The sequence below is a fragment of the Onychostoma macrolepis genome, chromosome 20 (assembly GCF_012432095.1).
Source record: "Onychostoma macrolepis isolate SWU-2019 chromosome 20, ASM1243209v1, whole genome shotgun sequence".
NCBI classification, from domain to species: Eukaryota; Metazoa; Chordata; class Actinopteri; order Cypriniformes; family Cyprinidae; genus Onychostoma; species Onychostoma macrolepis.
In genome coordinates, this window is record NC_081174.1 from 29,157,282 (window position 1) to 29,183,653 (window position 26,372).

General features: G+C 38.1%; 3 protein-coding genes across 13 annotated transcripts in view; all 3 read right to left on the minus strand.

Moving 5' to 3' along the window:
- col12a1b (collagen, type XII, alpha 1b) overlaps positions 1-9,739 on the minus strand; it is a 75,068-nt gene extending 65,329 nt beyond the window's left edge. For 4 of the 5 annotated variants that reach the window (XM_058756251.1, XM_058756250.1, XM_058756254.1 and 1 more), the window contains exons 1-10: positions 9,030-9,739; positions 7,407-7,509; positions 4,439-4,555; positions 3,636-3,779; positions 3,288-3,344; positions 1,833-2,096; positions 1,553-1,717; positions 1,228-1,401; positions 834-1,124; positions 145-747 (exon numbers count right to left, since the gene is read on the minus strand). In XM_058756251.1, the coding sequence (XP_058612234.1) occupies positions 145-747; positions 834-1,124; positions 1,228-1,401; positions 1,553-1,717; positions 1,833-2,096; positions 3,288-3,344; positions 3,636-3,779; positions 4,439-4,555; positions 7,407-7,476 (1,885 nt within the window). In that variant the 5' untranslated portion in view covers positions 7,477-7,509; positions 9,030-9,739. The remainder of the gene's footprint in view (positions 1-144; positions 748-833; positions 1,125-1,227; positions 1,402-1,552; positions 1,718-1,832; positions 2,097-3,287; positions 3,345-3,635; positions 3,780-4,438; positions 4,556-7,406; positions 7,510-9,029) is intronic. The other variant, XM_058756252.1, reaches the window with a different exon arrangement.
- A 1,554-nt stretch (positions 9,740-11,293) lies between these two features.
- On the minus strand, positions 11,294-13,469 carry LOC131527187 (cytochrome c oxidase subunit 7A2, mitochondrial). Its single transcript, XM_058756090.1, has 4 exons — positions 13,341-13,469; positions 11,973-12,062; positions 11,663-11,747; positions 11,294-11,482 (listed from the first exon to the last, which is right to left on the minus strand). Exons 1-4 carry the CDS (start codon positions 13,356-13,358, stop codon positions 11,427-11,429), a joined length of 249 nt encoding a protein of 82 aa, XP_058612073.1. The 5' UTR covers positions 13,359-13,469; the 3' UTR covers positions 11,294-11,426.
- Positions 13,470-14,735: 1,266 nt separating this feature from the next.
- The window catches only part of filip1b (filamin A interacting protein 1b), a 40,930-nt gene continuing 29,293 nt past the window's right edge, over positions 14,736-26,372 (minus strand). For 2 of the 7 annotated variants that reach the window (XM_058755678.1, XM_058755677.1), the window contains exons 6-8: positions 20,381-23,159; positions 20,130-20,198; positions 18,036-19,448 (exon numbers count right to left, since the gene is read on the minus strand). In XM_058755678.1, coding sequence (XP_058611661.1) covers positions 19,269-19,448; positions 20,130-20,198; positions 20,381-23,159 — 3,028 coding nt within the window. In that variant the 3' untranslated portion in view covers positions 18,036-19,268. Of the gene's footprint in view, positions 16,504-18,034; positions 19,449-20,129; positions 20,199-20,380; positions 23,160-23,914; positions 26,066-26,372 lie in introns of those variants that run through there. The other 5 variants (XM_058755680.1, XM_058755683.1, XM_058755682.1 and 2 more) reach the window with 5 other exon arrangements.

The window sequence follows — 26,372 nt, forward strand, 5'->3', positions numbered from 1 at the left end:
ATGGTGACAGAATTTTCATTTTTGGGTCAACTAACCCTTTAAACTTTAGCACAAATTGGTGCAAAACCAGAATTCCAAACATATGGTTCTATGCACATCCAGACCCATAGCCCAACAAATATAACAGCAGTTAGTGCTACTCACTTCTTCTCTTGATGTTCAGAAGCTCTTGCTCAATTCTCAGACAGATGGACTGGGTTAGCTCATTGGAAATCCTCTGGAAAGCATCAAAGTCCTCTACGGTGTACACGTGGGTCTCCACTGGAGGATTAGCAATTGCCTCCAGCTCCGAGCGGACAGCGTCTTTGACGCCCACTGCGAAAATCTCTACATCCGTGTTCCTAAGCTTAGCCGCTGGGTCTTTGAAAGCATCCGAGGACTTCCCATCGGTGATCAGAATCATAACGCGAGGTACGTTTGCACGAGCGCCTCTGGTTGGAATAAAAATCCTCTCTCTCACGTACGTCATAGCTTTGCCGGTGTTCGTGGAGCCTCCACGGTAGGGGAACGTTCTCACAGCTTTGACCACAGCGCTCAGATCATGATGGGTGTTCAGGTAGAACTCAGTGTGTGGGTCTCTGCTGTACTGGACCAAGCTGATTTGAACCTTGTTTGGCCCAATGTCAAAGGTGTTGACCAGGACTTCCAAGAAAGCTCGAACTTTAGCAAAATTTGTCAGTCCAATACTGTAGGAACCGTCAACCAGGAGAACGACGTCAGCTTGTACATCCACACCGAGAGAACATTCTAAAAGTAAAAAAAGGCTGTGGGTCAAACAGCTATTTAATCAATGGAATACAGTGGAAAGGTAAACAGTGCTGACTTTTCCTCACCTAGCGATACTTTTAAGGGCTGGGTTTTCTCCATCGCCATAACCGGCTCACTGGGTGTCAGACCTTTGAGTGCAAACAGGCTGATCTCATACTCTGTATCAGGGGACAAATCTCTCACATTCACAGAGGTCTGAGTCGGCCCAACGTACAGCTCCTGACGTTTGCTGCCAGCCAACATGGGAACCATCTGCACCTTGTATCCAGTCACCTCCCCTATAGATGCATCCCACGTCACCCGCATTGACTTGGACGCAACCTCTGTGACTTGCAAGTTTGACGCTGGCTCAATGACTGCAAATAAACAGAAAGAGGAAAAATGGGGTCGTGTTTAATGCTCGGGGTTGTGTTTAATAAACCTGCTAAAGCAGATTTACAATTGTTATTGTTTGTTTACCTTCCTCGCCGCTAGCCAGCGAGTTGAGCTGGTCATCCACACTGGTGCACACCTGCGTGATGAGCGATTTCTCCACAGCTTTGATCATGTCGAAGTTTGGCACCGTGTACACGTGCGTACTATAGGGTGTTGAAGACATTTGTTTCAGCTCTTCCTCATCTGCTTCTTTGATCCCTGAATAAAAATAATAAATAATGCATTATTTCTCAGAATTCCTTTCAAGGATTTCTTCTTTGCGGACGGATTTCTTGAAAGCTACCCAGTCCTGTGAGAATGCATAAGAAATCCAGACCATGAAAAACTGCAGTGATGAATGACCACATACCCAAAGTGAAGATTTCAACTCCAGCGTTCTTCAACCTCTTGGCGTAACCCTCCACTGGGTCTTGAGATTTCCCATCTGTGATAACTACAGCAACTCTGGGGAATCCTTTGCGAGCACCGGTGGTCTCCGTGAACATGTTTTTCAGCAGGTGGTCCAGGGCTTCGCCTGCACAAAAATCACAAAGGATAACTGAGATTTGAAACTCGCATCGTAACTTTATTGTTCAGCAGTAATATTATTTGCAGGTTTCAGTATGAATACATAAGAATGAATTCGGTACCTGTCATAGTGTTGCCACCCTTGTATGGCAAACTGTTAATGGCTCTGAGCAGCTCAGCCTTTTTGAAATACTGGTTGAGGTTAAACTCAGTTCTGGTGTCCGTGCTGTACTGAACCACACCCACTCTAGTCTTGTCCTCTCCGAGGTCAAACGCGCTTGCCATGGCTGCTATGAAGCTGCGGATGAATTTAAAATTTTCCCGCCCAACACTCCAAGAGCCGTCCACCAGGAAGACAAGGTCAGCAATGGCACTTGGTGAGCATTCTGGGAAAAAGAGTTGGAGAGTCAGAAGGTAAGAAACTCTAAACAGATCTGACTTTGGAAAAGGAGATGAACTTTTGAAAAGGATGCAAAGCTTTTAAAATATAAACCATTTAATAGATTTGGCAGACACATTTTACATAGAACGCTAAATTCCGACCTCTTTTTCTATATCAGAGTAAGACCAAATCTCTTAGAATCACAACACCATGCAGATACGATGGATTTGTATGTCATACAAATGTATGTGCTCATTGATACAGTATGCTTGAGTGTCAATCAAAACATACAAAAATGTAAACATACAAATAAGAAGGGGAACATCCTGCACAACATAGCACCACATTTATCTATTATGCAATATACACTCATTACAACTCATTCCTTCACTGACATATGGGTTGAGTGTGTCTCTATTCGTAATGTTATTAGGCGAGTCATTACTTGTCCTTCCCTCTCTCTTGAACTCCATAAATGAACTCCATTCCTCCACACGGTTTGGAAAAATTCCTCATCATTTAATCATACTTGCCCTCAACCACAATTTGTGGAATTTTCTGCCCTTGAACGGACTGTGTCGGCTACATCTTTGGTAAGATGTTGCCAGGCCTTTATGGCAGACAGGACAGGAAGTTGTTGACATATCGTATCTTGCCTTCCTTAATTACGTAATTAGATTCACTGATTTTCCACTTGCGCCAGCAGAAGGGAAAAGCACTGGAGCATTGAGAATGGGTTTTGTTAGAGAGTCGTCTGCAGAAGGCATGCTAACTAACTGTTCTGGTATTCAGGGTGGGGGGGGTTGGTTGGATTTTCCACTTCTGCTCAATGTAGGAAAGGAAAAGTAAAGCTGTTCACCTTCATCTGGAGGACGAGGTCACAGCACTCTTGTAAAGAGCGGAGCTGTAATGCTTTCCACTTTCTGCATTGCGAGAGGTTCAAGTTTTTTTATTTCAAATCAGGCGCAAAGGGGCCACTTACGAACTCTCACCCAAAAGCCATGCTGGAAAAGCTGGCTCAGTTTATCATGTCTGGAAAAGTTAATGCTGACTAACAAGCTAAATTGTTATCAGGAGTCATAAATTTGGAAAGAAACAAAGACATATACACATTTGCGTACTGACTAATATGGAAACTCCCAATAAAATGCAACAATCGCATAGCAATGGAAAGAGCCTGGAGGTGTGTACTTACTGACTGCATCGGAGACCTGAGGCTTCCTGGTACCTCCTTCAAAACCACTCGATTGGACTAAAACAGAAACAAAAAAATCAATAAATATTGAAGAAAATGAATTGCTTCCATTAAAAGGGTTCCTTTCGGCCAATGAATTTCCATGCCTTCTCCAGTCATTTCTAATTACTGTATAAGGATATTTTACTATTTTATAGAGATTGCAATCCCAAGAAACCATTTCTAATCAACTAAATATATAAGTGTACAGTATATTTTTCCAAATAAACCAAGAACAAAAATAAATTCACTTTCAGTGCGAACCATCAACATGACACACTCAAGAAAAAATAGTGGCTTGCCACTTACTTGTAATTTGACCAGAGATTGGTATACTCTCCTCCGATCCAGAATATGAAATTATCGTAACAACATAATCCACATCGGGGGTCAAATCCCTGATGGAGGTTTTGGTTGCGGATGGAGGAAGTGTGAATTCCTTAATAGGCTCTTCTATAGAGAACATTAGGGAACATTCACAATGTTTAAGCGTCATATCATGATATACAAACTACATGAAGATAACATCTAGCCAACCTTAATTTATAAGTAGATAAATCTAGTCTAGACACACAAGAGCTGGATTAGAGAAAAATTAATGACTTCCCAAGACAAGCGATGAGTAACAGTCCATGTTAAATCATTTTTGAAGGGCACGCCAGAACACATTTCCCAAGAGTTGCCTGTGGCAGTGAGTTTAAAGATAACTTGTCGTTTACCAGATGCTTTCTTATCTTAATCAACATACAGTACACCTACTACAGGGACAGTTCCCCTCGAGCAACCTGAGGATAAGTGTTTGCTCAAGGGCACAATGGCAGTAGTTCATGAGACGACCATTACAGGTCTGAACAACCCTTAGCACTATCTTTGACTATCATGAACATGAAGTCAAAAGCTACTTTCATACTACTATTTTTTTTCTGGTATGGACTGCCAACTTTTTCAGAATCCAATCCATTGCCAATTGGGAAAAATTTGCTCTGTCATTTATTTTCCCTTGTTGAATATACAATTTCATTTTGAAACGTCACAGAAGTAAAATCATTTGCAAATGTTTCATGCAGGCGTTACAATTTCAACATGTATGGTGCTTTCACATTTTCACCCACCTGCATCCGATGTCACTACGACTCTTAAGCCCTCAATTCTTGACAGTGGTTGCTTCCATATCATTTGCACTGTGTTTTCATTTAAAATCTTAAACCTTAAGTCTGACGGAGGCGTTACTGTGGAAAGAGGAGGTGAATCAAGTTATTTCCAAGAAACCATTCCAAAATCTGTATTTATGAGAGGAGCACACAGGTTTATGGACGAAGTGCACTGTTGGAGAAGGACTCAAGGCAACATGGAACAAAGTGGACGGCGGCCATTTTGGGTCAAAATGACATCTGTTTGAGCTGTCTGACCGAAGGGCCATTGACTACTCAAGCATAGACATGTAAAGCGCGTTCCACAAAGAACTCGACAAAACATTACACGGGGGCTATAACTTGTGACGTGCATGCATTCATTGCAGTCAGTCCAACACAGCCAGACATGCTGCGTTGAACTGTCTGAATAGCTGTCGTCACATAGAGACAAGAAGTGTTGATTGTACAATGGACTTGAATGGACATTTTGTGTGCAGTTGCATTAATGTAGTCACTTTCCATTGCAAACCACTTAAAAGGGTGCAGAATGACAACCTTTAATGAAATATAAAGATAAAGGATAGTGACAAACAAGTGAATATATAAACAAAAAGAGGTTATGTAATATGGGACGCACCAGTCTAGATGAACTAGAGGACTCATGCACTTGTACATGAAAAGTTGTCTGCAACAACTTGTGGGACTTAAAGTACTTCATGTACAAGACGCACATGTAGAGGACTTTGAAATATTTTAAAGTGATATTCTTGTGGTATTTTGTGTGGTAGTTTGGAAGGCCAGTATCTGTGTGGAACATATGGGTCATGTGCATGTTGGAATATCACAATAAAATATTTTGTGAAGCCGTGGCTCTGGTCAAATTTTGACCAGGGCTTAAGCTTGACTGGGAACAGGTTCACCAAAATCAAGATTTACCAACCTGGCTGACCAGATGTCACAATCGGTTCCATTTCTGACTCCAAATAGGTCCAACATAATCGCTATCGCACACATCCACAATCAGACACACACCACTTGTTCATCACCCGTTCTTTTTTTTTTTTTTTACTTTTGGGTCCTTCCGACCCAAACCAGATTTGGTGCAACCAAAATTCCTCTACTTTTGAACAATTCAAGCTCTTTGGAGCATCAGTTAACAACATTTAGTTTGCTGTGCTGATCATCTAATAATAACCATGTCAAATAAGAAAGTGATAGTGTTGGTTAAGGTAGGCCTATTTGTCTGGCTGTCATATTTTATGTTAGTGGAACATGTTTAAACAAAGGCTTTTCTTATTTTTCCATAACGCAGTATTGAGAAGTAACACGAGAGAGAAAAAAAAAGCACTCATATTTTGTCTTTTTGTTCCCTAAGAGTGCAGAAAGTGGAGAAGGGAAACTTGGCCTCAACGTTAAGAATTTATTTTATTTTATTTTTTTCAAATAGAAGCTGTAAAATGTTCCACTATACTTTCCACTGAACACTGCGATTTAATGCCCTGCCGTTTATTCAGTGATTTGAAATGGTTAAATCACAGTTTTACTGCTTTAAAGACTGTTCAAACCAACCAAAAGCTCAGTTACCGAAACACATAAATACTAAAATACATGAAAAAGTGTTTTACTGGAGGAAAAAGTTGAATGTGAATCTGTTTGGCTGAGATGTCTGGTATCCTGCAGCTGATCATGGGTCCTAAGTTGCATACGGAAAATATTTAAAACCAAGTCCTATTCAATACTTAACCTTTGCTGGATTTGGCCTTAAACAGTATGTTCTACCCTATAATTGAAAAACATTAAAGTGGATATTTCTGAAGAATTAGTTGCTGAAAAACACAGTTAGGTGTAATTAAATATCCTGTGCTGTCATGCATTTCCATTTCCACTAGCACAAACACCATCAAATGATCAAAAATAATCTTTAAGGACAGTAAAAGTCCTCGATCAGTGTCTGCTAGGGTTGGGCCGATAGACGATGCACTGACAGACATCACGATGTTGAGCCAACATCGTGATACCCACCCCCTCTTCCGCAATCCGCCACATCCCAATACCGTGTTAAGAAAGGAAATTAAGTGTACTATGGAACCCCTAAAGGGAATAAATAGCCTACGAAATGGGAGGATTAAAAATAATATTTTAATACTTTCTCTCGCAATAAAATCGTTGGGTAATTATACTGTATATAAATTGCGGGCATCAGGGAGGCGCTACTAATATGCAGGTCATTGAAACCGCTTTCGAATGTGCGCTCTCATTTCACTTTCACTTTCACTTTCGAGATTCGCGATCACATATTACTTGAGTGGCAATACTTACCAACACATTTCACAAGATTAGATATTTGTCAGTGGTGCTCAGTATCTGCAAATCATTCGCCATTGTCCTATCAGTCATCTCTCCTTACTCTGTGTATGTGGTAAGTAACTTTCATGTGCTGTAATGTAAGGGGCAACCGCTAGCTAGCGGCTAACGTCCCTTTAGTGGCATCCGTAGAATGCATTATTTGTTTTACGTGCCTTTCTGCATACGGATTCACACTTCGGGCACACCCTACCCCTACCCCCCTACCCCCCACCCCCGATGTCATCGTCCATCACAATGTTTCACTGTAGACAACGTCAGATGCCAATTTGGTAGACATCGCCCAACCCTAGTGTCTGCCCTAGTGTCTAAACAGAGACATTACACATCGAAATGCAACATTATTATTCACATTATTGTGAATAAATTGACGTGAATTTAACCAATTTTTCTCCTATATTTTTGTTCATTTTTATGGACATATGAAATGAAAATTAAAAATAATGAACACATCAAAACAGACAATTGTTATTGTACAGTTAATATTTATATATTTTAAAATACTAATAAAAAACTATGATCTAAACTGTTTTATTTTTAATTTACCAGGGTGAATAGGAAGAGATTTGTAGGCTTTTTTTACCTTGAGCTCTCACTGATGTCAGTACTGAGAGTGTTAGGAGAGCGGCCGCTGCCAAACGCGTGACCAACATCTTCACCCCAGTATCAGCAGAACATCAATCAATCTGAAAAATCAACCAAATTACACACATACTTTGTTCATAAATCAATCCAAAAAAAAAAAAAAGAATATACACTCCACTCCAGCACAGTTCACTGCAAAAGATCTCATTCAAATCTGATTTTAATTATTATTTTTTTTATTAAAAATTCCAGCTGTTTCTCTGGTCAAGAGAGAAAAAATTGGTTTTCCATGGTCCAAATATTTTCATAAAACAAGGACACTAAGTAAAATAACTCACTGTGGGTCTTAGAAAAACATTCCGTACAGAAAAACAATTATAAACTGCATATGCTTTATGTAATCTGCTGATTCATCTGTTTAACGTTGGAAACTGTGAGTTCATAGACTGTATGCAATTGTCTGGAAATTTGCCTGATTTAGGATCCTACACATCAGGGGTGGAAAAACCTTTTCTGCAGGGTTCCTGCGCCCCCTGTTGTGCCTGGAAAAATTCAGACTTTACATCCTGATATCCATGCTGAGAGCAAATCACCACTCTGCCCCTAAACTTTGGCAATGTGCTTGGGTTCTGTGTTACATATATTGCATGTTACTTTACATAATTACCAATGTAAGAAAAAGCAGCTCACAAAAAAATGTGCACAATAGGTACATGTTGTACATTATTGTTATTACTCAATAATTAGTTTTCACTCTGCAAAACTAATTTCAAAAAGTGTGATGAGATGTACTTAATCTAAAACTACTTTACCCAAAATTTTGAGTCATTATACATGACCCCATATTAATCGACAGACTACATCTGCACTTTAAAAAAGGCATTTGTCACACTGCAGAACCATTTTGGACCAACTAGGGCAAAAGAGTAATTCAACAAATAAAATAGGTGAAAGGACATGAAAAGTGTGAGTGAAACCTTTAACAATAAACTGTGCCTATAATATATCTTGGCTTTGGTGTTGTAATAGCATAAGAAATCAAGTAAAGTTGAATGAAAAATCAAACGTAAGTCTCAAAAACCTCTTCATATGGTGAAAACAGGTCAAGTGGGAAACTTTTTGATAATTTGTTATTACCGTTATTTTAAAATATGATGCCAGACAGACTTAGCACATCACAGAAACCCTTAATCATATTTATTTAACACTTTCACACTGAACAGAGAAAGGAACTTTACCAGTAGTCCCACTTTACCTGTATTATTTAAGAATTAGGTAAATAAACGTAAAAATGCTCAGTAAAGGAAGTCCTAGAGGTTTTATGAATCTTACAAGTGGTCTAGATTTCCCAAAAAAAACTAAATAAACCTGTATCATCCCAAACTACTTTAGAAGAACACAATGACAGAGTGGTGGAAAAAATGAAATCACCATACAAACGTCTATGGAAAAAAGTCATCAGAGCTGCTGAAAATGGATCAGTGTGCTCGCATTCATCATTTCACATAATATTTATCTACTATGTCTCATATTTAAGCGCAATAACATCTTCATTCATAAATATGTATAAAAAGGTTTATCAATAAACGAAAAAAAAAAAAAACTCCACATGAAGACTTACCAAACTCCCCAAAGTTTCCAAAAACTTTCAATACATCACAAAACTGGTGAATGAAGGTGGGAATTTCGCCCAAACGCAAAGGGGTTTTAAAGCTGTTCAGAAAGGCAGAGGTTCTCCGTGATGCTGTAGTGATGGAGATGGAAATGAAGAGGGTCTGATCACCCCACAGCTCGGGACGGCTGTTTCCAAATGCACGGGATTTCAGACTAGAATGTGCTTCTTAACAGGGGGCTGATCCCGGACCCGGAGCTCTGACGTCACGCGCCTGTGTGATGGATGTGTTGGGATGCGCTTTTGGAAAGTCGCGCATATTTTCGGCATTCCTGCTGCATGTCTCTCATCGATGTTTCGGGTTTCAGCGGGGATTACTATGGAAGACATTCTCCTGACGACATTCAAAAGGAATCGCTAATTCTTCGTGACTATTTATATAGCTTTTGCGGACACACAGACGATGAAACAACTCAATTACAATGTTAGGGTGTTGTAAATAACCATTAAAGTAATTAAACGATGATTTTTCAGGTGGGAGAACCTTTTCAAATGAATGTCTGTCGGTCATTTTTAGAGCGCAATCTGAGGCGCGCAGCAACGAAAATTATTTTACGCTGTTCCACACACACTTACACAGGTAACCCAACCACAACTTCAGCAAAACAAAAAAAAATTACACTAAAGTTTCTTTTTTTTTTACAATTTCGACATGTAAATACATAGGCTATGTCTTAATAAGTCATTATACTTGTTTACGATGTATCGTCCAACGGTCCTAACTGAAATCGCTCGAGCGGTTGCTATGGTAACATCCTCAAGCCAACGTCACTGCTTTTGACAAGACTGACTTTTGTGGTTAGTTAAACTTGTTAAATAACATTTTAATACGTTTTTTTCTCTCTATCTCTGTGATATTAACTAGGCTAGACTGGATAAGCTATAAAAAAATAAAAATAAATAAAAAAACTCCAAAACACAGATATTAGAAAATCTGTCAAATACACTAACACAAAAGCAAATTTTTGAACCAAAATTTTTTACATTTTTACTATTATTATTATTGGGAAAATACCATCGCAGTATCTGTACCGATGACAGTTGAATTTGAGCCTGTAGATCAGTTTTTTAACGAGGCATTTTCATTTATTTGAATATGTAGCCCTCTAGTGGTCAAATCGGGAAACACACAAAGCGGACAGAGATGTTCAACACAACATATTCATCAAAAAGCTATTTCCTCCGCCAACTACACCATTGATCTCATTATTAAGTCATAAAAGAAGAGTTTTCTGTTACCCATCTGATGAATAAATATTTAGCCATTTAGAAACACATGGGTGCCAACTGGGAGTCAGGGCAGAGTTTGGTTTTTGATCATAAAGTTTATTAGTTTTTTCAGCCGAGTTCAGGACTGCTTCTAATTCGATCATTATCTCATAATTCCCATTGTTAGAGAGAAACATCTAACAGACCTATTCATCGACGGAAAGCTTGAACTTCTAATGCTCCTTATAGATTGCTTGCAAAATTAATGATCTGTGCTTTATAGTTTTGTAATTAGCATGCAATTATTTGCATGCCTGTTCCAACTTCATTTGTTATCGGGACACAAAGGACATATTGTTCGTAACGCATGGGATAAATTTCCATATGAACTCAACTGTATAGACCACTAATGCCGAGGCGGGCTATACTGAGCTCAAATGATCAATCGTTCCTGTAAATTTAAACCTCTAGCGGGGGAAAACATTTCTCTGATGTATACGCACGCATTTGGAAACTATTTCATATGCCTTGAAAACACATTGTTTTGAAGTACAAAAAGGAAGCGCACATTGCTGTTTGTTTCTTGGGAACCGATGAAGACATCCAAAAAACAGACAGTATCAAAAACATGCTGCGTCGTGAGTCACAAACACCCTTCATCAATTAACACTAACTTCAGACATTACGTACACTTTCAGAAGGAAAAACATAGTTTAGCTGTTTGTTGTCTTCATATGCTTTATAAGAATATTATCACATAATTAAAATATTATTCACTTGCCTACAATCAGAAGACTAACAACTAAACCACATCAATATCTAGAAAAAAAAAACTTTCTGCATACAGAAAATTGCTACTTTAGGATGCACTGTGCATTAATTTTCTTTATGCAAAATATAGATTTTTTTCCTTTGCATGAAGAAAATGAATGCGCAATGCCAAAAAATGTTCCTTTTAATTTTTTAAAAACCTTTTCATTGAGCAAAGTAAAACAATCAGGATCTCTCTGTTTATGATAGGCACAGTTTATTTAATTCAAATCACGTTGGTCCCTTTTACCTTTCACATTAAATAAATATACTGTGTGAAACACTCATAACGTCCCATTCCCACAGAAATGAGGGCAGGAGCTGACATCAGTCCTTCTGAGGGAGAGCTGCCTTTACTAGTTCAAATATGACAAATGCAGTTCCTGAAAAGAGACACATGAATGATCAGCAATTAGAGCTTATTATGATTATTAACTCAATTAAATATCTGTGCTGGCCAAGGCACGTATTAAACATCATGTCAAATTAATCAGCTTGTACAAAGGAGAATCTGCCATATATAGACATGTGGTAGGACGTAACCATGTAGTGCAGTAACATACCTAGCACTGTGAGACCCATAGTTGCACGGTAAAGAACAGCATCACCGACTCCTCCCTTCAGATGAACTGGCATCCCATTAGCCTCCTAAATATGAAACATAAATCAACATTTTGATAAGCACCAACAAAAAAAAAAAAAACACACACACACACAAACGTGTGAACTCAGCAACAATATGCACTGAGCACAATATATGCCTTTTTGAGAGAATGCAGATGATTAGTAAAGATATCAGGGGTCAAGAACATTAGTTTGTCATTTGCTAGATTACATAAAACATAATATATTACAGAAAAGTGGCATCCATACCTGAAAGAGTTTCTGTTTGTCTGGCACCTTGTTGACCAGCTGCCTGCGGACGGTGCTGGAGATCTGCCGTCTGGAAACCTGCTGCAGAGTCTCATGGAGAACACAGTTTAAAAATATACATATAAATATATAGAGTACTGTCAAGACAAAAAAAAAAAAAAAAAAATGCACAACCAAATGTGAAATCTTAAAATAATTATTTCATAACATTATTTTCAAAGTATACAGATTTACAGTGTTATACATCATTAATTTGTATTAAATAATTTAGAAAATATTTGTTCCAGCAATTTAATGCATGTATCATTTGGTCTAATTACTTCATACCATTCACAAGTTTCGGGTCAGTTATTATTATTATTTTTATTTTTTTTGAAGGAAGTCTCTTCTGCTCACCAAGACTGAATTTATTTGATTAAAAATACAATACAGTACAAACCGTAATAATGTAAAACATTACAATTTAAAACAATCTTTTTCTGTTTTAATTTATTTTAAAAAGTCATTTATTTCTCTGATGCAAAGCTGAATTTTCAGCATCATTACTCCAGTCTTCAATGTCAGGATCCTTCAGAAATCATTCAAATACGTTGATTTGCTGTCAGTAATCTCAAAAATAAACTGAGTAATACTGACAACAGCCAGTTCACAGACTTATGTCAACAGAAAAAAAATAAAAATAAATATCAAACAGAAAAGTCCATATAATATAAGTGAATCACAGATCTAATGCCAACATCACACTTGTTTTTCCCTTCTACAGTCTGAGACCTTTATCTTCATTTACTATGACTTTTCATCTGTTATGCTCACAGAACCCAGAAAGCATTCATTAGATCAAATGTTTGTATCCGCGAGACTCAAATGCAGGATCTTTCTCTTCACTGACTCTCACTTTTGCTCAGTGATTTCGAATCAGCTGTTGTTTGGGTGACTTTTAATGGACGTATAAAGTCAGTCGTATCAAGTTCACACAAATGTTTCATGAATCTTAAGTGTGACCAAATTCCAAACACTCCAAAGTCCGCAGTGTTTACTGATGTGACCAGAATGAGGAAATATAAATCAGACAAAACATTATATTACAATTAACAGCCCTTAAATGAACACAAACAACAGCAGAACTAAACCAACAAAAATCTGCTATCTGGGCTATTTAACTTACTGAAATATATCATCATGATTTAATTGATTGTAGACGTGCAAAACGTCAAACTCCTCATGACTCCCGCGTTTCACTTCAAACACCTAACTTAGATTAATAACCGGAACATCTGATGCGAAACCAAAGCTAACGCATGATGAATGATTTATAAACCACCATACATTATCAATCTTAAACCAAAACAGACCAGTTTTAATAATTACCAGAAAGTGTCGAAACATTTTCAGTGTGAGTGACTGAAGTCACGAGACAGAGAGGAAAAGCGAAGCGGCGTAAAGAAGAGAAACGTCTCCACTTGCTGTTCAGGAGAGCAACTGCAACTTCAAACACTGATAAAACACAAGTCACATGATGAAAAATACAAATCATAATGCTCGAGGGAAGTTAGCAGGTAGCGAGGGCGTAGGTTTGATTTTGACATTGGTGGACTGGGGACATAGACCATATATGGAAACTATTCAAAGCTCTCCCTGCTGAAAAAACCAATAGAGCCCTGCCCAAAACACAATAGAAAATGTAATGGTTTTAATGGAAACTATAATGGTGTCTACTGGTATGTGATGGATTCTATTGGTGGGATGTTAAATCCTATTGGAAAAATGCCCAAAACACACTACAAAAAGGAATTTTGTAATGGTTTTACTGGAAAAAGCTAATGGTTTATAATGGTATTTTAATGGAAACCATTAGAATTTCTGTGATGGTTTCTATTGGGCTTCTATTGTTTTTTTGTTTGTTTTTAGCAGGGCTGTTCTTCCTAAAGCAATCAAAACTGTATATTAATCCTAAATGTCCTCTTAAAGTGTAAATGTATTACTTTTTTTTAAATCTGGCAACACATCCCTTAAGAAAATTAACCATGGTTAAAAATATGTGACCCTGGACCACAAAACCAGTCTTAAGTGTCAATTTTTCAAAAGCTGAATAAATAAGCTTTCCATTGATGTATGGTTTGTTAGGATCGGACAATATTTGGCTGAGATACGACTATTTGAAAATCTGGAATCTGAGGGAGCAAAAAAATCTAAATATTGAGAAAATCGCCTTTAAAGTTGCCCAAATGAATTCTTAGCAATGCATATTACTAATCAAAAACGACGTTTTGATATATTTACAGTAGTAAATTTACAAAATATCTTCATGGAATATGATCTTTACTTAATATACTAATGATTTTTGGCATAAAAGAAAAATCAATAATTTTGACCCATACAGTGTATTTTTGGCTATTGCTACAAATATACCCCAGCGACTTAAGACTGGTTTTGTGGTCCAGGGTCACATATGTGTTGTAAACAACACCATGGCTACTATAGTTAATTCATAACCACAAAATAATCAACCACAGATAGATAGATAGATAGATAGATGATAGATAGATAGATAGATAGATAGATAGATAGATAGATAGATAGATAGATAGATAGATAGATAGATAGATAGATAGATAGATAGATAGATAGATAGATTGCATTAAAACACCATTTTGTACAATCATGGTTGCACTACATGCCCATGCAAATGTGTATTTGTCCCTAAACTTTAAAAGTGTGTGGTGCAGATTATAACACTTCCAGTGAACCAGAAAGTCATGAGCTTTATAAATGTCTTTATTGGGTGAATTTCTCATTTTATATGCAGGACAGACACACACTTCAGTTCAGTGAGCTCATACTGCATTCACAGAGGTCATAAATGAAATGAAATACAGTTGTTGATTATAAGGACTTTGTGGATTACAATTCTGTGGGGTGATGATGAGTACCTTTATTCTCTAAACTAAACATTCAGTATCATGCACCTTTTCCCCAACTGACCCTCTCTCATTCTTTTAACACATCAATGCCACCATTAAATACTAGCAGAGACTGATAAATGATCAATAAACCGCTCTCAGCAGTATGACGCTTTAACCAGTCCTTTCCAAAGCAAACAACATAAAGTTGGACCAGTGCTTGAAGTCAACATGAACTTGCTTACACGACCCAATTTATGCATAATGCAACACATTTCCAGGTGAAACAGAATATTTAACAAGAAAAAAAGGTCACACTTTATATTAGGTGGCCTTAACTACTATGTACTTACATTAAAAAAAATAAAAATAAGTACAATGTACTTATTGTGTTCATACTGTATTGCAAAACACTATTGCTGCTATTGAGATGGGATACGGGTAAGGTTAGGGACAGGTTTGGTGGTATGGGTAGGTTTAAGGGTGTAAGGGATGGGTATTTTTTCAAATATAAGTACAATGTAATGACATATATGTACACAATAAGTGCATTGTACCAAATGATTCATTTAAATGTAAGTACATAGTAGTTAAGGCCACCTAATATAAAGTGGGACCGAAAAAAACGTACAAATGACAAACTTATGAATCGTTTGCAATAAGACCCAGAACGTGTAGCCTATTAACCCTTGTGTTGTGCTGAAAATCATTTAATCCCTAATTTGGTGGTTCCTGGCCTTTTAAAATTGCTTGTAAATCTCTTATTATGTTATATTATCACCAAATCTCGGATTCAGTCTTTTGGTCAGCTATTCTCTTTTGGTCTTTCAATTAGAACAGCTTTTGTAGGCCTATTTCTTTTTGGAACTGACTGATTGATCAAGGCTTCGCTGATTTCAGCTCATTTTTAAATGAAAAAAAAAAAAGAAGAAAAATTATATGTGGATAATTTTGGCAATGTTTACTCAGAAACTTTACTCAGGTGCATGAGCTCAGATCAATGAGGCCTACGATCAATCAGTTCCAAAAAGAAATACAAAACCTGTTCTAATTGAAAGAAAACAAGTTGATAAAGACTGAATCAATTTAAGTAAGATTTGGTAATAACAGCATAACTTTTTGTTCAACACATATAGTATAACAAGGTCCTAAAAACGTTTTAAAAACATTTTGGGAACTCGTTACACCCAGTGTGAGTAAAGTCAGAAAGTTTTAGCCCAATGAGATCAAATGAACCTCTCATGGGTCAAAATCACCCGAACACAGCATGAAAGTAAATGGGGTCAATGATTTCCTGTTGACTTTTCTGAAGCATTTCTCAAAGTAGGACTACATGTAAAAAAACATCCTATATCGGTTTCTCTCCTTCTCACATGCTGCAACTTTTCATGTTCTACACTTTTCATCTCCTTCTTTACTCTCTGGCATCCAGGGTTCATCAGTCTGCCGTCTGACTGTCTTGGTGCATCACTACAGATCCTTGTGCTTGAACCGGCTTTGACAGGTTCGCCCCTCGTTCTATTGGTGCATGTGGATGCAGGGCGGGTGTAGACCTCTCAGTCAGGCATGTCATGGACCGGATCTGAAACAGCCTCAGCGCGGCTCTCGATTCACTTGGAGCACAACATTCTCTGTGGATGAAAACAGGGAAAGTGAGCTTACCGAGAAAACACTGCAATCATCCGAAACCCACGGCTTGCTGCATGGAAAGAATCAGTTTCACATTCATGTTAAGCGCTTTTGAGCGGCCAAGTTCATGGATGGTGAAAATATCAGAGCAATTTTACGATGGTTTTCTGGGAATCGCAGCGCGCCGTTGAATCCAGCGAGCTTTATCTCACGAGTGATGTAATCAGCGAGCTGCCAAAGCCTGTTAATGCGCATGGATGGATTATAAAATGAACACTGTCAGTTTGTCAGCTGTGGTGAAAAAGGAATTAATTGATTTAAAAAGCCCTTCATAGTGACACGAGAAAACTCACGAGAAAGACAAAAGCTTTAAAGTTCACCTAAAAATAAAAACGTTGTCATTGTTTACTCACCCTCATGTCGTTCCAAACCCATTTGACTTTCATTCTTCTGTTGCTAATGTCATTTAAATGAATTGAAAGCACATTTGAATGTGATTTGAGAGCTTTTTTGGAGCTCAACAGCACCAGGCCTCAGATGAAAAAGATCATTCTGGACCTTCTGCAAAACATCACGGAGGAAAGAAGGTCACACAGCATGAGGGTGAGTAAATGATGACATAATTTTCGTTTTTGGGCAAATGGTTCCTTTAATGCTAAACAGATCAATTAAAAGCCCTGTCTTTATTTGTGTAATTGCCGAGTTTGTATCAGGCAGAAGGACACAATCAGGATGTTAAACGGGACTCCAGATCTCCAGCTGTTGTTTCTTATTTCTCATAACAGCGTTCTCTGGCTCCCAGATGGCCTGGATAGAGCACTAAACTCTGATGGCAAAGAAACATCCCCAGAATAACACGACATAGAGATGTCCTAAAGGAGTAGTTCACCTAAAAAATCTACTGAAAATCTACTCACCCTCAGGTCATCCAAGATGTAGATGAGATTGTTTCTTCATCAGATTTGGAGAAATGTATCATCCCATCACTTGCTCACCAATGGATCCTCTACAGTGAATGGGTGCCGTCAGAATGAGAGTCCAAACAGCTGATAAAAACATCACAATAATCCACAAGTAATCCACACCACTCCAGTCCATCAATTAACATATTGTGAAGTGAAAAGCTGCATATTTAAAAGAAACAAATCCATCATTAAGATGTTTTTATCTTCAAACACTTGCTTCCAACTAAAATACGAGTCCTCCATCCATAATATTGTTCCTCCAGCAAAGTCGTCTGAATCAGGAGAGAAATATGCAATGATCAAACACAGTTTACAAGCAAAAACAGTCCAAAATGGTTTTGTGGGTAGATTTTGATGTGAGAGACAACAGAGGATTGGCTTTTCACTGAAGGAAATGAAAATTTTACTTTTCAAAATGCGTAAATTATGGATTTTTTCCCCTACAAATGCACAGCTTTTGGCTTCACAAGACATTAATTGATGGAGTGGTGTGGATTACTTGTGGATTATTGTGATGTTTTTATCAGCTGTTTGGACTCTCATTCTGACGGCACCCATTCACTGCAGAGGATCCATTGCTGAGCAAGTGATGTACAGTAGTGCTACATTTCTCCAAATCTGTTCCCACGAAGAAACAAACTCCTCTACATCTTGGATGGCCTGAGTAGATTTTCAACAAGCTTTAATTCCTTTAAGATGCTAAAAAAAACAACTGACCATTTTCTAAGTAAACTTGCTTAGTAGCTTTTTCTCCTTTGCAATACAAGTCACAAATGTGTGTCAAAACCTTCATTGTATAAATATTCTGGGTTCAATGCAGGTTCAATCTGTAAAATAATGTTGTTTACCAATTTAGACCCTTCCCCTCAGTTAAAACCAAAGAAGTAAAAACCATGTTTACAGTAATAGACTTCGATGGGGTGAGACATTTGGGAAAGTTTAGAAGCAGAAATGTGATGCTTGTATTTATAAATATTTATATCAGCTGTTCCGTTCAAAACAAAAGTGTCATTGATCAAAATTGATTCAGAATGTGTTGCTGAATTGCAAGGAAACAAAAGGCATTGGAATCATTTTTAGGAATAATATAAAATTCCTTCACTGTCAGAATATTTTGTATCCAAAATGGGTGAATCATGAATATCAGTTTATCCGCTGAACATGCTTAAACTAATGTCAATATGGTTTAAAATGTTATTCACAATTTATGGAGGTTTCCTGACTAGTTCAATGCCATTATACTGGACATAGATACACAGAACATAATCCATAATAATAAATAATATTTATTCCCCCATTTTCTTCCTAACATTCCCTATCAAATATCAATATATAAATAATCAATAAACCCAAAATAAAAAAGAGTGTTTCTATGTATTCTGAAGACAGAAAAATATTTATTTAGTGAAATCACAAAATTCGTTCAGCGACATTTAATACAATACATTTGCACCCCCCTGGAAACCTCCACAAGCAGTTTTACAGAATAAAACCTTAGTGAAATGGTAATAGGAAAATAAATACTAAAAGAAATGGTGAAGGGTTAGTTCAGATGTTTTAGCACAAAACACACATGCACACATTCCAACCGTCTGAGATCTAATTATAAATGTCTGTACAATTCATAAAGGCTGATTTGACATACAGTATTTACAATATTACAATAATGTTTCTCAATCTAGAAATGGGAGGCCCCAGTGCCAATGATTTCTTTGTTTAATATTTCAACACTTTTGTTCAGATTTCATTCAGTTCTGTAGTGCTTAGATTAAATTCCAGTGCCACTTTAACACGAGCCAATCTCAGCTCTTTCCTCCGGCTCCGGCTGCAGAGCTGCAAACTGCAGATTTCCTCAGTTCAATTTTCATAGACTGGCTCTCAGAGCGTGACGTCGTGGACAAGACCGCTTTCCCTGTTTTCATACCTTTTGACATGGGGATTCGTGTTGCCGTGGAGCGAGATGACTGCACATCCGTTCCGTGCTGAAAAAAAGGCAAAGAGAAATATGAGATCACATTTGTATTAACCATGTGTTTGCCATAGTAAGTGCATTTTGTGTTTGCATTTATGCAGACTAACACTCTGTTTCTGAAAAGGACAGATTTTAACCTGTTTATAAAGGGATTAAATTGTCATTTATTTATGCAAAAAAAGCTAAAATCTAAATTAAATATAATAAAATTAAAATAAATATATAGTTTAATATAAAATAAAATAAATAGGGTGGCCATTCACAAAAGTAAAGTCTTTGCAAAGTTTTTTTTTTTTTTTCAATTATTCATTTTAATTTTTATACTAATAAATAAAACAAAATTAACTTAAGTCTTTAATTTATATTCTTTTTTAACTCATTCATTTTTTCCCCTAATATTAAAAACTGTTTAATATTGACAAATGTAAAATGCAAATAATTGTATTATGCTGACAACTATTCCTTACAGTTGGTGCTCGATTTAGTAGGTTTTGGTAGGCAAGGATAGGAAGGTTATAGCCTAAGCCTGGTCACACATTATTCGATTTTATAACAGGTTAAACGTGAGGGGACTGGTCAGTTTGTGCCACTGTTTAAAGGGTTTGCTTGACAAGCTTTCTTGGGTGACAAGCACATTCCAGTGTTAGTTAGCAATAATGGATAGGGAGATCGAATTTGATTTGATTGATACCTTGAAAGAGATCGAGCTATCTAGGGAGCAGACACCCCCTGATAACATTTTGAAACATTTCAGAAGCAACTGAAATATAAAAGATTGAATATGATCATTTTGTTTTAGGGACAAAATCACAAAGTATTAATTGTTAAATGACTGTTCTTGTTGTCATTTGATGGCATATATGCACACTCACTTTTCTATCACAACGTTCCGCGTCTTCTAAAATCCAAACAGAGGGACAACGCAATGAATCTGGTACTCACCACAGACTGAGTAGACCTGGATGGGGCCGAAGTGATGGGGGTTATTGTGATGGTGCTGGTCATCTTGCCTTGGATCATGTTCCCGACATGAGCTGACGTCTGTCTGGGAGAGCGGAGAACTGTCCCCGTTGGCATCTCTCTGCTGTCTGAACTTATACCATTAGGCCAAACCGTAACTGAGCCACTTCTGTCATCCTGAGGTTTCTTGAACCCTGGTGACCCCAGGTGGATGTGGATCTTGTTGTCCTCTGTGGTTATAATATTGGAGTTGTATTTCCGGATGGGCGTTGGAACCGTCTGCTTTTCAGGGGTCAACTTGAACACGGCCCTGCCCATGGTCATGTCATGGGGCTCTGGGGAGATGGATGTCTGGGAGACTGGAGTTGCGCTAACGGTTATGATGGACAGAGGAGAAGCAGGATGCTCCGAGTAGGAGCCTTTACCCTTCTCTGGAGATTTAGCTCTGGAGATGGCCATTATAGTGACTGGAGACTTTGTCCGTTCAGCTGGCCCTTCGTTGGTTTTGGACTTTGGCAGCATAGAAGTAGGAACGATTGTTATGCGTGGTTTCTGGAGCCCAAGAGTTGGGATGATGGTGGTACTTGAGAAGAAGTCCTCAGCACGTGGACTGGTGATCTCCAACGTGGCGGTGCTGCTCTGATGGTCTGGAGTCACCTTAATATGAAGGGGCTGACCGGGTTTCTGAGACATGGTTAGTTCTGGTGATGTCCGAGATGTTGTTCCATTGACCTCCTGTGTCGATGGAAATCCCTGAGTGATAGTAACCGCTTCTTTCTTCTTCATCCAAGGGTTCCAAGACTTCCTCATCCCCAACTCTGCTGCCGCAGGTGGGTAACGGTCCAACACAGTCGGTTTCTTGAGACCTTTCTGCCTTAGATTACTCATGATGTGATTTTCCTCTAGAACAGACTTCTGGATGAACACAGCTGGAGTCTCGTCTTCGATGTGTTCGTTCATGTCTGCGTCGGTCTGTACTGCAGTGGAAGTGAGAGGAACGTCCACAATCCTCCTTCCGTTCATGCTGGGTCTAAGGGCACGGCTGTAACGCTTCGTAGCTTCCAACTCTTTGGTTAGTTTGAGAACTTCTTGACTCATGTTTTTCTTTTTATCCTCCTCTTCGATGAACCGCTGCTGGAGAACTGTGTAGTCCACCTGAAGCTGAGATAGCTGATCCTCCTTGTTCATGAGCTCATGAATCTTCTCCTTTAGAGCTTGGACATCGGCCTGAAGATCTCTCGTTTTTGCCTCCTCCATCTTGCAGCGTAGTCTCAGTTCAGCTTCTTGGCTTACCAACTCTCCTTTTTCTATGGCCTTGTTCTTGGTGATCTGCGTCTTCATTTCCTCCAGGAGCTGGGAAAGAGCATTGGCTTTGTCTTGCTCGGTTCTGAACTTCTTCTCAAGCATGTCGTATTCATCCTCTGTCTTCAACAAATCGCCCTCCACAACCTCAAGCTGTTTAAGTCGGTTCCTGAGTCTCTCGATCTCCATTGTGAGCTCCTTAACCTTGTTGTCCTCATCAGGATACCCAACTTTGTCTACATTAGCTCTGTTTCTTGAAGATTCCCACTCAGCTTCCTCTTGCTTGTCCATTTTAGTTTGCATCTGACATAACTTTACACTGAGATCCTTTCGTTTCTCTTCTTCACTTGCAAGTTTAGATTTCAGGTCATCTTTCTCCTTGGTAAGAGCGGACATTTTCATCTCCATTTCGGACTTCAGTTTAAGAAGCTTCTTACTTTCCTCAATCAGCTTTTCTGTGACCTCCATGACTTTGCATTGCTCAGCTTTAAACAGTTTGTTAATCTCCTCACTTTTCTGCTCTTCCTGTTTAATTCGTTCTGCCATGTTCTTTCTCTCGTCCATTAGGATCACTGTGAATGATTTTAGCTTGGACAAGTCGTCCTTTAAACCAATCTCAGCCTTTTCCAGCCTCGATTCTGAGCACTCAAGTTCTTTGATATGGTTTTTAACTGTTTCCAGCTCACACGCTAAGCTCTTTGTCAAGATTCTTTCTTTCTCCAGGTTGTTGTGAAGCTGGGCACATTCAAACTTGCTCACATTGAAAGCTCCCTCCAGTTTCTCCAGGTCTACCATCCTCTTTTGCAGTTTTTCAACCTCTAGTTTCAGCTCACGGCTGTGATTCTCTTCATCTTGGAGCCTCCTCTTTAGCTCCTTGCACTGTGCTTCTGTTTTCGTGATCTCCTCATCCTTGCCCTCCATTTCCAGAACTCTCTTCCGAAGGTTCTCCAGCTCAGCCATGAGGCTCGAGTTCCCGCACTCCCCTCTACTTATTTTGTCCCGCAGGTCCTGAAGGTCCTCCTCGGACTTCTGCAGTGTATGATTGGCCTCCTCCAGCTCCTCAATTCTGCGTGACATGCTGGCCAGCTTCAGACGCAGCTGTCGACTTTCAGACTCCTGCTTGGCCAGCTTGGCGGTCATCTCCTCATGTTCCTGTGAAGTTTTGGAGGTCTTATGTTCTAGGTCAAGCTCCAGCCTTTGGATCCTCTGACTGTCTTCTTTAGCTTTGCTGTTGATGAGCTCCAACTGCTGCTCTCTTTCATGTAGCTTCTTGCTAAGATCCTGGACCTTCTGTCTTTCCTGGTCAATCTGTTCAATGTGAAGCTGCCTTTCATCCACCAGCATCAGGGCAAATGATTTCAACTTAACCAGCTCCTCCCGAACTTTCTCAAGACGTTTGCTGTGATCCTTGTCCTTGCGAGCCTGGTATGCCTTCTCTTGCTCCAACAGTCTCTTGAGTCTGGTGAAATCAAAGAGAAAGAGATAATATATATGTGTGTGTGTGTGTGTGTGTGTGTGTGTGTGTGTGTGTGTGTGTGTGTGTGTGTGTGATTAAAAAATAAAATAAAATAAATGATAAAATAATTAATAACAATTAATATTATTATATATTACAATAAATATAAATAAATAAAAATTATATATATATATACATACATACATACATACACACACACACATCATATTGCCTTCTTGAAAGTAAATGAAAAACTCAACAAAGAAAGCTGTACAATTGTGAAGTAAGAGAACAGGAGCAAGCATGACCGTTATGAGAAAAGGAACAGTGTCTGAATGCTTTAGTGATTTTCTCTGACAGTTGTTACTGAACATTTCATGCTTGCATGATCACAGAATCAAAACAGCTCATGGGCAGCTTGGCACGTCAACAGGAATAAGTTCCCACCTGGCAAAAAGTCTACAAGCACATCACAACAGAGGAATCTGTGCCAACAAGGGCACTTGAAGAAAAGTCTATGATGCTGGTGAATGTTTACACTGATCTAGCTCTGCGGGAGTCTCTCTGTCGAAAGGACCATGTCCTTTGCGAAATAAGTGCCAGACACTGAGTTTGCAGCATATTTCCTTCATTATTCCATGATCTAATTTCCTCACTATGCGCTTTTACAGCACTTAGACACTATACATATCCAAACAGATCCATGAATGAATACTGTCAGCCTATTTGCATTCATTTCAAACTCTTTTCAAACTCACCATCTAGCTAGGAAGGAGTCCAGGTAGATCCATGCCTAACATGTTTCTGAAGTTACTCTGCTCAAAGCATCACTGAACGGATCCCTGCATTAGCCATTACATTCCAACCATGTCATGAGCGCAGTGAAAGGTGAATGTTGTGTGAAACGGCATTGCCCCACTTGCTGGTGATATCATCCCTCTAACATAGAACTGTTCTGCCCTTGTTTGGGCAAAGGAGGCGGAGCCATCGGAGAGCTTTTCATGCACTTCTCAGCTTTCCTCTCTTATTCTCTTCCCCGAGACTGAAGTCAGGATATTGTTTTAGGAAGCAGTCAATTAGAGCCGTGGTCAATGCACTAAACCCTCTGTATCATTTTAAGGATTCCCTTTCCATCTCGTATTAACTATAAAATGACCCAATTACTTCCTTTCTCACATGCAACCAAGTTCCCATGGGAACAGACAACAATGCAAAGGAAAAGTTTTGTTTTGTAAGAGAACAATGTCACACTTTTGGGTCAGATGAAGCCCTGTCACATGAATGCAAATCTGAGACAGCAAGTAAATAAAAATGAAACGGTTATTACTCAGCAAATAATAATAATTTCATTGTTGCCCATAACTTTCTCATACTGGCAAAGGTTTAAGACAACAGCTGGGAAAATCTACTGAAATCATCAGATCCACTGTAACATGTGCAGTGAGAGACTTATAAATCATAAATCATGCGAATGGTGATAGAATGACATCATCTTTTGGTGTCTAGTATAAATGTGCTTGCGATTTAAATTACAGCCTGAATATCAAGAGCACATGAAACTTCCAGATGTAGTTTTAATTGGTGATGGTTGCTAACATACCTACAGTGAGAACGAAACTTTGATGTGCAACTCCAGACACAAATGATGTGTTATTGCTTCGAGCGATCAGACATTAAATTTTCCTGGAGGATGATAAAACGGGTGAGAAAAATCCCCTAAATGTGAAAATTGGATCCCAACTTTTTAAAACACCTTAGCAACCACCTAGCAACAATCTAGAAAACACTAAACACACCATTTCTCTGCCTTTTTTTTTTTTTTTTTTGTAAGACTTAAATGCTGGATTTTATATTGCTGTAAACATGAAGTGGCATTTGCAATGTATTTTACTTCTATAATGTGACATTTCCGAGTTAAACTAAATATTAACAAAGGGGAAAAAAAAAAATAATAATAATAATAAATATATATTGTAATGTTTTTGAAACAAGTGTCTTATGCTCATCAAGGCTGCATTTATTTGATCAAAAACACAGAAAAAACAGTAATATTGTGAAATATTATTGCAATTTAAAATAACATTTTTCTATTTTAATATACTTTAAAATATAATAGATTTTTGCGATGCAAAGCTAAATTTTCAGTATCATTACTCCAGTCTTCAGTGTCACATGATCTATCAGAAATCATACTAATATGCCGATTTATTATCAATGTTAGAAATGCTTAATATTTTTTTGGAACCTGTGATACTTTGTTTAAGGATTCTTTGAGTAAAAAGTTCAAAAGAATAGCATTTATTCAAAATAGACATTTTTTTTAAACAATATACACTACCGTTCAAAGGTTTGGGCTCAGTGCATTGTTTTTTCTTTCTTTCTTTTTTTTAAAGAAACTAATACTTTTATTCATCAGGGATGTGTTAAACTGATAATATAAAGACTTATATTGAGAGAAAAAAATATATATATTTTGAATAAATGCAGTTCTTTCTAACTTTTTATTAATCGAAGAATAAAATATCACAGGTTCCAAAAAGGTTCATTCAATATACAATAAAGTAATATGTATATGTATTTTTGATTCCACGTTGACTTCACAAAACACAGCACACTTGTTGATGGTAAGATCATTAGTATCTGTCTTTCACTGACCTATATGTCAATCAAAGAACAAAACTAGTTGTCCTCATCAGATTACAGTCTTTCTTGAATGTGGGACTTCAAGAGGAAAAACAGCAAGTATAAATGTCATTTGAAAGAGAGAGGGGTAATTTGAGGAGGAATGGCATTGCGGATGCTTCTAGAAGCTCAACACACAGCAGTTTTATATTCCTGGCGGGATTCCCCACCATCGCCCCGCGTTCGGTCCCAGGTGGCGCGGCGCTGGCGTGACCTCACCTGCTATGAATCTCTGAAATGAGAGAATTATGGAGGAATGTGAAACACACACAGGCTGGAGATGAGCGTGATAAGTGGAAGGAAGGAGTGCGACTGAACGGTGCCACTGCAACAAACAACAAATTGTGTTTTTATAGATTTGCCATGACTTTTTTTTTTTTTTTTTATGGTGCATCACACAAATGAGCTCCATTTTAAAAATGCAGTACAAGAAAAAAATAAAAAAAGAAAAGAAAAGAAGATTCAACCTATATTTATACTATATTTACAGTCTTTCAAAATGCATGTGTAGAGCACCACAAATTAGAGTCCATC